This window comes from Microchirus variegatus (assembly GCF_963457635.1).
Source record: "Microchirus variegatus genome assembly, chromosome: 20".
Classification (NCBI taxonomy): Eukaryota; Metazoa; Chordata; class Actinopteri; order Pleuronectiformes; family Soleidae; genus Microchirus; species Microchirus variegatus.
Genome location: NC_139821.1, coordinates 440,001 through 453,954, shown reverse-complemented (window position 1 = coordinate 453,954; position 13,954 = coordinate 440,001). Strand labels below are relative to the sequence as shown.

The 13,954-nt window shown below is 39.2% G+C and overlaps 1 protein-coding gene across 1 annotated transcript in view; it reads right to left on the bottom strand.

Annotated features, from left to right (window-relative positions):
• Nucleotides 1-13,590: 13,590 nt before the first annotated feature.
• LOC310941950 (protein rapunzel-like) overlaps nucleotides 13,591-13,954 on the bottom strand; it is a gene marked incomplete at both ends in the record, with an annotated part of 1,437 nt that continues 1,073 nt past the window's right edge. The window contains one exon of the mRNA XM_083907209.1: nucleotides 13,591-13,954. This exon is cut by the window's right edge and continues 330 nt beyond it. Within this exon, the coding sequence (XP_083763335.1) occupies nucleotides 13,591-13,954 (364 nt within the window).

Below are 13,954 nucleotides of genomic sequence, written 5' to 3'. Positions count from 1 at the left end.
CCTGGGAAAAAACAAACAAAAAGATATTAAAATATGTGTGTGTGTGTGTTTGAGGAAGAGACAGACAAACAGAGTGAGAGTGAGAATTAAGAGTGAGGCCGTGCAGCACAGAGTGACCCGTCAGGACAAAAAACCCCTTGTTGTGGCTTCAATTCAACAAGGTTTCCATGGAGATTCCTCTGGTTCTTCCGACGACGCATGAGGTTGCACAGAGTCACAGTGTCACAGTGTCACAGTGTCACAGTCAAACACAACCCTGAAAAACACTTCATGCATGTCATAATTATCAAAGAGGAAGATGACTTTCTCAAAGTCCTGCTCCTGCAGAATCCTCCCGTCACGGTCTGAAAGACCGGCAGTGTTTGTGCAAACACACACACAGCGTCACAGTTATAACCGCCAGTCAGCGACAAACACAACTTGATGTCACTGTCAACTGCAGCGCTTTAATGGAGCGTGGGTGGGCGTGGACAGGAAGAGGAGGGCAGGATGTGTGCAGTGAAATGATGCTGGTTAAACACCGTCAGCCTGACCAGCCAACGCCAGCGCCTCCTTCCTGTGTCGTCCCGCTGTCAGATCTCACACTTCCTTCGCGCGTACGCATCAGAAAGCGGAGAGGGCGATTTTTCGCAGGGACTCATCAGTATGTGGCGTGATGGGCGGTTCGTGCTGATGCTGCGACACACACACACTCACACACACACACACACACTGAAGATGCCAGAACTGGAAAACCTCATCCACTCCCTGCTGTATACAGTATATCTACTGTAGATGTTGTTCTTTTCTCTTTCTTTTCCAGGTAAAAGTAACTGAACACACATGGACATGATCGCTTTGGCCCATTAAAGTGATAGTTCTGAATTTTGGACATAAGACCTATTCTCCAACTCAGCCGGTGTGATGGAGACGTCTGGAGACGTTTTCAAGAAATTTCATTCAGTTCTTCTAGTTGCCGAGTTCGCTGGTGCTATGGCTAGCGCAAGTCAATGGTACCTGCTAGCATGGCAGACTATCAATGTACATATCTGTTTTGATAGAATAATATTTGAAACAAAACTTTGAAACAGAATAGGTCTTATGTCCAAAATTCAGAACTATCCCATTAAAGCACTTCTGACGGCAGCATCCAGGGAATGTGCTGGATTTGGGGAAAAAAAGTTGTGCTTTTGTTGTTTTTGCGGTTTTGGGCTCATCAGGTGGAAACATCGGTGAATGATTTGAGATAATAGCAGCCAGATGAAGGAAGAGATTGGGGTTCTCGCTCATAATTTGCTATGCGGAGTCTCCTGGTTCATTTTAGAGCTCTTATTAACATATTAGCGTATACTAATAAGAGCTATTTGTGACCTGGTTGGAACAAGAGCCTTTCTGTAAGTTTGCATGTTCTCCCTTTGTAAGTATGGGTGTTCGCTGGGTTCTCCAGCTTCCTCACAGTCCAAATAAAAACATGCAGAAGTTAATGGGTAGACTCCCTGTGATGTAAACCCTGTGATGGACTAGTGACCCGGGATTGGCTCCAGCATCCGTGCAGCCTTCATGTGTAGGATAAAGCCGTAAAATGGATGGATTGCTTTCTTTAATTTATTGAATTGGATGAAAAGTTGTCCACGAATCTAATGACAATATCTAATGGTGGAGATGGTCTCTGTTGTTTCTGTGTCTGGAGACTGAAATGATAAATGACGTCCATGTCTGTGCACATTATTGACCACACTTGATCTCTCTGACCTTGTTGATGGCTAACGTTTCCTCCTCACCACGAGATGTCTCCTCAGCTCAGGAAAAGCCTCCTCTGGCTCATCCCAGAGCAGAGGATGAGCAGCAGATTCTGGAGGAGGTGGTGGAGGTGGTGGAGGGTGAGCACATCAATAGAGCTAAGCATTAAAGAGAGAGAGAGATGAACGACCATGAGACAGAATTCACTGAGGCAGAAAAGATGCTTAGCTCTGGGAATAAGACTTCAGTTTGGCAGAGCTTCAAACAGAGCTGCACAAAATGTAGATAACCAGGGTTTGGTGCCAATTTATTTTGCTCACCCTAGCATAAACCAGTGTTTCTACTACAGCGTTAGCCGACGACTACATGCTTTGTAATGTTCTCCATATTGTCTTACATCTGTGTGTCTAAGCACGGCTTCAGAAACAGAAAGCGGTTAGTGGGATTTAGGACCTGTCAGGCCGGATCTGCCAACTCCTCTGGGAAAATAAATGTGGGCAGTGCAGACAGGTGCTGTGGATTTACCTGGGGTGTGAAACTGAAACCATGTTCCTGTTCTATTAGACGCTTACACGTGTTATAACGCCAGAGGCCCAAACAGTAGATGAACGTTGGTTCATGCCCAGATTATCACATGTCGACGTTTCCCTCTTCAGTTCATGTATTTGTTTGTTTTCACAAGATTTCAGCTAAAGCTACGGTGGACCTACATACAAATAAAGCTAAAATCCATTTTAGCTTTATGCTCAATATCATTATCTGCACATAGCCTGGATTACTGTATCACTAAATAAATGCTATCCCTCACAAACTTCTTCATATTCAGGTCTGATTACAGTAACTTGTAAACTTGTAAAACCAGATGTGAAGAACTCGTCATTAAACTGCCCTGAGACACATATCATGTTAATACTGATGTTAACAATCTTAGCTTTAGTTAAGCCTGTGTTGAGGCCTGTGGGAATATTCTGTCATTAAACCACAGCCACATCCGTCACGGTATGATATATGACCTGAAGTCGTCAGTCACATGGTACAGTTACAAGAACAATAAAGGAACAACAATAATACACATAATAATGCCATATTTACTCAGCAATACTGAGCAACTTTCAACAGGATTTAGGGGCGTACCAAATTATTGGATGGCTTATCCCATCTGGCAAAAAAAACTGTTCTCTATAAAATTCTAAGATACTTAAAAAGATCATATTAATGTTTGTTATTGTCATTATTTTCTGTTATCATATAGAATGTGTTACTATGAGCTTGTTATGACTTTTACGTAATGTGATTTTTTTTGTATGCTAATTTCGTGTTTTCGTTTAATATTGTGAAATGTTAACATTTACTATAGAGTGAATGAATACATACACAAAGAACACTTTGGTGACATTAATGGTTGTATTATAAACAGTGGCGGTCTGTCCACTAGGGGGCCGCCCCACCAGTCTCACATGAAGAGGAAGAAGATGGTCATCATCTCAAATAATTGATCAAAACAAATTTAAATAAATGACTCAGATCTGAACAGAGCATCACGTCTGAGCTTTAATCAGCTGTTTTTATTTTTTGTGGTCACAATATAATACATTACAAGGCAAACACCTAAGTTTGTCCCTTCAGGGATACCGTCACACCCCCCGCTGTTATGTGTTGTGAAGTGACATTTGGAATAGTCCGTCCTGAGTTGAACTAACAATACAAAAGTAAGACTTTGTTTATATGTGGACCAAAGAATAAAAGTCATCAGTGACTTGTTCAGTGGCTAAATCTAGTTTTCCTTTTGTCTTTATATCCATTCCACCAAATAGGAAACATGAGTTTAAAACTTGTTTCCTTGGGTGAGAACAGAACTTGATGAACACTTGTTTCCCACTCATCTATCCAGATGTTTCCAGGTCACAGAGCATCAAGGACTCTGGTGACAGACTCAATGTCATTGGGACAGAGGGAAAGTGCTTCGTTAGATTCAAGGGCAGTTTTATGGAAAATAAAAGTGACAGAGCTGCTATCAGTTCCCCTTTGCTGACACTTCACGGCTTATCTGGTGCTGTATAACACCAGAGGGTATAAAATCCTGACATGTCACAACATGTTTCACCTCAACACACTTTTGTTAAGACAAAACAAAAGCCTTAGAATGGAAAAAAACAACAACATTAAATTCCTTCCCGACTGAAATCATAGCAGACAAAAGCAACCGTGCAAACGTCTGACAATAAACTGTTAACATTCTTAAATGTACAGTATCAGAAGCCTCCAGTCCTTCTTTTAATGAGCTGCTGTGCACAGTTTGCTCACAATCCATCACACAAGTGAACTTTGACCAGTCTGAGTCGTACACCAACCATCTGTATGTGACTGCAGCAGTCCACCAGGATACAAGCCCATCTGTCACTCACCACCATCAGTACTCTACATCTCTGGTCTGATCTGAGGAGACAGACAAAGGTCCAGAGGCTGCGGGAAATGTGGTTTATCGATCGCAGGCAAATTCAGTCCATCTTTGTCCTCGGCCAAGAGAGACAAACCACCTTCAAGCTCCTAGGAAATTGGAAATCCAATTAGTGACACTGGCAGACATTTTGTTTGACCTCTGATTTACTGGAAGCCCCAAAGAAAGTTCTGTATCTCCTCCTCAAAAACAAATACATGAACTCCAGAGAGAAACGTCAACATGAACCAACGTTCATCTACTTATAACCCGTGTAAGCGTCTATTAGACCAGGAACATGGTAAATCCACAGCACCTGTCTGCACTGCCCACATTTGAGTTGGCAAATCCGACTGTGTTTTTAAACTCATATTATTGTTTTCCTTCATTAAAACTGGCACTTTATTCCCTTTGTTATTTATACACGGGAAGCACGAATTTCAAGGATGTTTCTTCATCCTCATCAAAAGACACTTTCCATGTGCAGGAAGCTTCAAATCCTTCCCACAGAACATTTACAAGGACGTACAGTGTGTGGTGTATCCTCAGTGCAGCGTAATAACCACAGACATCACGTGACTTTGATCGCTAACAACAAAAGAGTTCACTTTAAATCCACAGAACCAGACAGACTGAATGCATCTGATCTCTACAATACAACACACCTAACTGAATTAGTTCCCAAGTCCCTGGTAACTAGTTGCTAGGGGAAGTAACTTTTGCGTTACGAGTACATTTTAAGTGCTCAAAGATTTTGGACCCCGCCTCCACCTCCTCTTTCACCGAACCTAAAATTCATGTTGAATTATTGATGAAGAGCAGATCGATGCAGCAGCTAAAGTCTAATTGACTAATGTTCTGTGGAGAGACAGATCTGCCCTGGAGACTATTTATACTGTGACTGAGGAGAAACACCCAGAACCTCCCTGAAATGTTGAGGTTACACTTCGTCACCACGGCCTCGTCCCAAACATCACACTGTTGATTCTTAACAAAGTCAAGCTGTGTTATTTACAGAGACAAACCCTACATCACATCAAATGTAAGATAATGCCTATTTTATCAATTCCCCTTAATGAAGACACTGCTTTCACCAGGACAATACAGTGCAATAATTAAAATCATTTAAGTTTATTTAATAAAATGATTTTGACGGTAAAGGTTATTACTAGAATCATCCTCAAATGGAAAGTCTCATATTTACTGGATCTGAGTGTGAAAATAGTTTGTTTTTTACTTTCAGTATAAACTGGAGACTTTTATTTTGGCGTCCAGACAGAAAAGCCATTACTTGGAAATGGCTAAAGGCTGAAATACCTGCGTGAAGACTGAAATAATTTAGTTATATGTGACAGTGAATGATAAACCTTCACAAACTGACTGGAAATACTGGGACAAGACAGACAACAGATATTAATTTACACTAATGCTGTTATATGGGATATTAACAGTGAAATAAGGTTTCAACTAACAAGATATTAATCTTGTTTGTGTAATGCTTTTCTTTAATGAACATGTATTAAAGGTTTCTGTGTTTGTTACGTTGAAAATGTGTTTGTATAGTAGCACAAAGTAATCATTACTGGAAACATGTTTTAGTAAGTGTTTAGTATCTGTGTGGTTATTATTCATTGTTAATAAATGCTGTTCTCAACGATTATCACTGTGTTAACTGAGGTTACAGTAGAATTATAAACCTTCACTCACCTGAATTTAACTCAACTCAATAACAAATGCTCTTTACAGTCAGCAAACATCAGTTAAAGCCTGAGGATTCAGTTCAATTCAAATGTATTTTCAACAGTGAATCCATGGCAACGACAAGAATGATCCCAATAAACAAATGTATTATCTGTTTGATCACAGGTGAATCATGAATATGGAAATGTTTCCCAGAGAAACAGTGAACTGTTAGTGAGGTAAATGATGTGTTAGTGACTCAGACTCAGGTCTGATCCTCTGCATTTATCTGTGTTCTCATGAGGATTTGAAGCAGGTTCTTTAAGATTAAAGCCAGCAGAGCTCTGTGTCGTGGCATTTCCTGGTTCTCACGCTTTTACTCCTCTAGTCCCTTGTGGTCATTCTCCACAACTGCACCTCCCCCACAGTGTTTATCTAGTGCAGTCAGACCAAAGCGGTTGCTGATGAAGACAAAGGAAGGGCCTGGTTTCTTTTGCCAGATGTGAAGCAAACAACATATTAACCGTGTTCTGTTCTGAGGAACATTTGTTCATTATTTACTAAATGACTACAATGTGATCTCAAGCTTTGTCTCTTATATCCAAGCTGAATCAAAGACTGAGAGGAGACTGGAAGGTCCAGAGGTGTAGACTACATGTGATGCTGTAAGTAAAGGTCAGAGAGAAGAAGAATGAGATAAATATCTTGACATTCTTCAGTGCTGACAGGGTCACGGAGGGAGAGGAACCAGGGCATCAGACTAGAAAAGGACTGGAAAAATCAATCTGAGGCCTTCACTGCAGATGGTCAGGACATGTTCACCAAACCTTAAACACTTCAAACTACAGATGGATTCTCCAGACCAAGGGCAAGGGTGTCAAACTCTGGCCAAATTTGGCCCACAGTGTAATTATATTTGGCCAAATGATTACTAGGGCTGGCCGGCCACTGCACTCTTAGAAATAAAGGTTCCAAAAGGGTCCAACATTAGACGCCACTATGATACACAACATCACGACAAGTACGACTCAAAGATGCCAGAAAGTAGAAGAGATGAAAAGAAGTTTGGTTTGACAACAGACAGAGAGTTTTATTGTGGCAGCACAGATCGTAAAATCAGGCCGACTCTTCAATGAGGGAGAGTTTGTGAATAAATATCAGTGTTGGCCCAAGTTTTACATTTTGGTCCTCTGTGTATTTGAGTTTGACAGCCCTGCTCTAGACATTCCTCTGAACTTCATTCAAGCACATACACGTCCTTTAAAGATAAATACAGCAAGTTAAAGTGCCTTTTTTTGCACACTCTATTTTCCATTTACCCGCGATTTAAGTAATTTATGAACGACACCAACACAAACAACACCAGACTCTCTAACTATAAAGACAAAGTATGGATGGGTTAATGACACAAAGTCATGCCTTACCACGTTTTAACCACTTAACAAAAGCTTCACCGAATACAATTTAATCCCGATGGGCAGTTTGTAATCTGCTGCTCAGGGTGTCCAGATGTGGTAGCAGAGATGCTAAAGCTAAATTACATATTTGTGAGTATACTATATTTCCCAAACTTCCTTTATGGGGACCCACTTTTAAAAGGTGACCCAAATTGCAATATCAATCATTTCCCAACCAACATGTCCATGTGGCCCCTATAACTGTTGTATTATGGCTGACAATATGGGTTTGGAGCAGGTTTCCATGGTGGCCCCGCCCATGTTGCTGAAACCATAACATGGGACATGTTTAGTTTGTCTACTTCTACTTCCCACTTATGACCACCTTAGTACTCAGGTAGCTTGGAAGGGCAAGAGACACCAAATCAAACCTTATTTATGATAGTATGTTGAATACATACTGTACATGATGTAGTACAAAGTATTATAATGACACATCTGTAACTGGACAGAACTGCAAATAAAACCAAATATAAAGGGGTTAGTAGTTGTTTCTGGCCTCAGAGCTGCAGCCACTGTGTCACTGAACAAATGTTTTAAAGCTCTTTATCAGATTAGTGCAGTCAAAGAGCAGCGGGCTGGTCGATGTTCCCTCGGCCTGATGGGTAATGGCATTATTCTGTGTCGAGCCAGGATTGGCAGACACCATCGGACAGAGCTTTATAACCATTGATCCACTCTCCTCCTCCAGGCTGATGCTCGTCTCCATCCAGCCTTTCATTTGTTTATGAAATATTGATATTGTCCATCTCCTCTTGGAGATGAAGAGATGGATGGGAATAAGACTGAGAGTGGAAGGTCGAACAATAATTGATGAATTGAAAAGCCCTGTTTTCTCTGGGAATGGAACGACATCATCGTGATGTTTTTGGGTTTTTTTAGTGACACATTTCCTCTTCACGGATCAGCCTGATGTGACCTGATGTCACAGTGAAACCAAAAGCATTTCTAATCCTGTAAACTACAGCCCACAGACCGTCAGTGCATGTGTGTGTCAATAGCTCCCTCTGTCTGTCAAACACCTCTTCTACCATTTACCCACAACAATTCACTCATTCCCTTCAGAAAACCTTCATTTAACCTTCCCTCAACCACACGCCAGCTGTGTGTGCTGTGGCCTGAGATGATGCAGTGGATGTGGACAGTGAACAGATGCTTTAGCCTTCTATAATGACAGTCAGGACGGACAGACGACCACAGACAGAGCCTTTAACGCAGAGGAAGAGCCTCACGGATCAATAGTTGTTACCGAGGCAAAGCCACACAACCACTAATGAATCCACTGGTCTGTAGGAGAACCAGGAAATACCTGATGCTCTGTGTTCTGTCATTTATCAGTCAGTCAGACTTTAATTACATTTCCTTCAAAATCATAGAATTGACAAAACCATCGCATACTAAAGCACAAAAAGCAAATTAAATAAAAGGCAAACCAGTTTGATTTACTATTCATTCACAAAGAATTGTAAGAAATCAAGACAAAATGTTAATATTAACCGATATATTGGTGAACTTGAACATCCCTCACCTCAACCTTCCTCTCCAAGTGTGTTGGAGATGCTACTGTATTTAGCAACATATTTAGCTTTAGTTTGTCTACTGTAGGCTACTGTACAACCAAATGGTGATCCAAAATGGCTGCTCATGTAGAGCTGACCCAGCGCCCTATATAGACGTATATACAGCTCCTTCTTGGGTAATAGAAAAACTACAATTTATTTATATATATGTATATTTTACACATACAATATACATCCATCCATCATCCATTCATCATCTACCAATTTATCCTTAACATTTATATTTAGCATTTATATTTAAAATGTATATTTATATTTAGCATTTATATTTAGCATTTATATTTAAAATGTATATTTATATTAAGCATTTAGATTTAAAATGTATATTTATATTTAGCATTTATATTTATATTTAGCATTTAGATTTAAAATGTATATTTATATTTAGCATTTATATGTAGCATTTAGCATTTAGATTTAACAGTTAGATTGAGATTTAAATTTAACATTTAGATTTGTACTTATATTCAACATTTAGATGTAACATTTATATTCATATTTAGCATTTAGATGTAACATTTATTAACGTTTAGATGTATATTGATATTTAACATTTAACATATATTGTTGTAAATGTTCTAAAAAAGTGACTTTGATCAATTTCCACCACTTGTTCAAACACTGAAGCTAAATGAGCTGCTTCACTAACGACGTCATCCTTCAGCGTCTTCAGCTCAGATAAAGACGTGAGACTCAGCTGCAGCTTTGTTGTTTGGTGACATTTCAGTGGTTTGTTGTCTGGAGGTCTGAAGACTGAGCTGTTGTGTGTCACACCTCTACCTCCCTCTGTCTGTACGTCTGTCTGTTTTCTCAGAGCTGGATTAAATACTGACTGATACGTATCAAAGGTGGTAAAACATGTTTGTCACTTGTCTGGGATTTCTAACCATTAAAAGGAGGCAGGTGCAGTGTTTGTGTTTGTGTTGTTCCGGTGCAGGACGTACGCTTTTGTGCGGTGACACACTGTGTTTTGTTTGTTTTTGTTGGTTTGGATTATGACGTCTGGGTTTTGGTGTTCACAGAAATAAACACTGTAAAACACACATGAGGTTTCTGCTGCTGAGAATAAGCCGAGAAGACTAATGTTAATCTCTCCTACGTCTGTTAAATAAACAGTATTTTTTTTTTTTAAATGTTATTTATAGAGCACTTTTCTAGTCTTTCCATTCACCCATTCACACTTACATTAATGATTCCATGTCAACACCTCCATGTATGTTGTATATTGGTTGAAATTATTCGATTCTACTTCTAGGAAATTCATGATTTTGGCATTAAAAATGGTTATATGCACACATTTAATACAACTACCAAAGTAAAACTCAAATTCTCATTTCCTCTACTTCAGTAGCAGCTATTTCCAAACAGAAAAACAGTCCTGTCATGACTGAACACAGTCCACCTCCTCCTGCTCCAAATAAAACCTGACTCTATTTATAAAAGTCCACTCTATGGCCACCTAAACCAGGCTTTATCTTAATAAATGATAGCATTCTGCTAAGAGCAGCACTTTGCTGCTCGTCTGCAGGACGTTAGCTAACGTAGAGCTGCATGCAGTCAGGAAATGCTGACTTCAGTTTATATATCAATTCAATTAGCAGGATGCTGCTGCTGCTGCTGCTGCTGCTGCTGCTGCTGCTGCTGCTGCTGCTGCTGCTGCTGCTGCTGCTGAGCGTGCACTGCCTGTGTTTAATGACCACAGCTGCTGACGCTGCCGTGTAAATCACATTAATACAAGAAAAGACGGTCATTTATTTGATTACACTTGTTCACGCGTCATTAACTATTTGTATTTGGTCAATACTTGTCAGAAAATATAAAAAACACATTCTTTCACGCACTGTTTTTTTTTTATCGTGATTTAACTATATGACATTTTATTCGTAAATAAATGAATACACAATATATATTCATTTTAATGTATATGAGCAGCTGCAACAGCAGAGCAGATTTAAACCGCTCCAGTTCATACATGTGGTATAATAGCACATAAATAATTAAATAACAATGATTAATTATCATTTCTTTTATTATTCTAATTAATGATCAATTTATTCATCTCTTTTACTTTGAAAGTTAAATGCCGGTTACTGGGAGTGTTAATTTGCATATTAGCTAAATATTTAGTTTCAAACGAAAGATTTAGATTCAACATTTAGATTTAATATTTAACTTTTAGATTTAGATTTTTTATTCAGATTAAACATTGAAATTATATTTTCTCAAGAGAAGCAAATATCACTAAATTCACAAATAATTGCTGTAAATCTGGTCAAAACTAACATTATAAAATCACATGTTTTTTTATATATGTACAATACATATACAATACATAAAAACAACTGGACATAATTACAATAAACTCTTATGATTTAAAATGAAATAACTTAAAACATATAAGAAGAGAGTTAAGGGTTATTCTGTTATCATTTCTTGTCCTTATTTCCATCCTCTGTTTTTGTTGTTTCATGAAAATAAAAACTATATATATATATATATATATATATATATATATATATATATATATATATATATATATACTTAATAGTTAGAAGGATCAAACATAGACACATATTTCTAATATATCAAATCAAAGTAAACACATGTAAGTGTCTCTGGTGTTTGTTACTGAATGAGCTAACGCTCAGCTAGCTGCTAAATCGTTAGCATCACAGTCAAAGCTGCGTCATTCACACATGATTCAAAAACAATAGCACATTAGCACATGTGGAGCTATAGTGGATTAACCTTCTGATTGTTATTAAAAGACCAAACGTGTTTTAATCGCTGTATGTGACTAAGAATGAAAACTAATGTACCGTAGATGAACGACGTCAATGAAAACTCACCCGTATATGAAGAGAGAAGGTTAATGAGACGTTCAGGTGCTGGCGTCATCATGACGTCATCATCTCAGGCGGAACTACTGTGTCCAGTTATCATGACGTCATCATTCCGCCGCCGAATAATCATCTGTTTGTTGTTTTTGTGACGATGAAGTCTGCTAACGTTTATGCTAACGCGCTAGCATACAGATCGCTAGCTTAAAATGCGAACGAGTCCACTGACTAGCGGAAGTGAGACGCACGAACGCGCCGACTTGTGCACTCTTTATCCGTGGGGGCGGGGCAGTGGCACACACATATAAAAGCCTAATTATTATAATTATGAGAGAGTGGAGTTGTAAATTAGCAATTGCTATTAACTATTTGTGCAGAAACTGCTCTGCTGTGGAACTATATTACATTGCTTTATCCCTATTCAATAATTAAATAAATAAATAAATAAATAAAATATTTATTTATTTACTAAACTACTTAGAAATGGTTACTAGTGCTCACATAAGGCTTATTCAGACTGCTTATGTGTTTGTGAAGTATTTGTCTTAACAGTCAGGGTCACAAGGAGCATTAATAAAGCTTAACGATGGTTAATAATAAAAAGTGCTCAATTAAAGACGTTTATTTAAACAGTTAACAGTGACGATTACTGTGTAAACTGATGTTACCTGTCGCTTTGTAAAGCCTTGGATAATTAATACTTTAATTAAGCTCAATAACATTATTAAACATTAACTAACGGTTGATCTTATCTTAAAGTTGCTTGGTTAAAGTGTTGACTGGGAAGAGCAAAAACAACAGAGTGACCATCATCTGTGAAGAATATTGCAGATAAAGGAGCTGAAAATCAACATTTCAGTGTGTGTGTGTGTGTGTGTGTGTGTGTCACAGTTATGTAGTCCAGCTTGCTGAGCTCGTCTCGACTCTGCAGCCTCAGCAAAAACCTGTCTTTACAGCAGTTTCTCATGGGACTGAATTATGCTGCTGAGGTGCAGTAAAAGCATCTCAACGCTTCCTGTTGTTTTTCTACAAACAAACAGCTTATTAACACAAAGTGACGTAACAGTATTCGCTCACATAATAAACATATGGAAATCACCATCAATTTAAATAAAATGTTGGCACAATGAGCTATTTTAAAGAAAGTGCATGTAATAAAAAGATATTCAATAATTTGGGTGGTGGCCAATAATATTGACCTTATTCTATTAAAAGCTCACTGACTTCAGATAGAAACAAAATGGCTGCCAGCTGTTTTTAAAGAAAATCATTGGTGTATCATTGGTTAATCCGTCTTTTGATGATAAACTCAGTTTTCAATTCACTTTAATTCACTTTTATTTGTATAACATACATGATCTCAAGGCTCTGTACATAGACTCAAAGATCTGCAGCATCTGCCTAGACCGGTTAGGGTGAAAGGAAAAATGGGGGACAAGAGGGGGATGAGGTAGAGATAGAAGAAGGACACTAGGAGGCGGGGTCACACCCTGGAAGGCGGAGTCACACCCTGGAATGCGGGGTCACACCCTGGAATGCGGGGTCACACCCTGGACAGTTCCATCACAGGACCATGGTGATGACATGTATAATAATTAGTGCTGTCAAACGATTAAAATATTTAATCGCAATTAATCGCACATTTTAAATGTTATTTGCATATTTTGGCATATACTGTAGTGTAGGGCTGAACAATTAATCGAAATTTATCTAAGAATATAGAGCCGTTCTTTAACGCAGACTCGAAACTGGATTCTGTTTTTGTGTATTTTGTGCACAAAAAAGCAATACATGTGTTATATATACATGAATATGGTATAATGTTTGAATACACTGCTCTGCTGCACTAATAACGCTCATATCTGGTGTTTACAGCTTCACTCAGAGTGCACACACACAGTCACGTTCTTGTGTTTTTCCCAGTAATGACAATCTTCAGGGAAACTCCACGCCGCCGCCGACTCCTTGTGTCGACTGACGGCGTGAACCACGAAGCCGCACAGCTGCTTCTCCAGCACCTCCACCACCGCAGGGGCGTTGCCCTTCTTCCCCTGAGCCTCCATCACCTGCTGGATGCAGTCGCGCGGCACCGGCCGAGGTTTGGTGCTGAACGACACCACCAGGTTGATGTTGTTCACCTGGAGAACCTCGAACCACTTCTGTCCTGCCACGTGGTGGAAGTGCTCCCCGGCTCTCCAGTTCCTGTAGGTGCTTCCTGAGTGGTTGATCAGCCGGACGGAC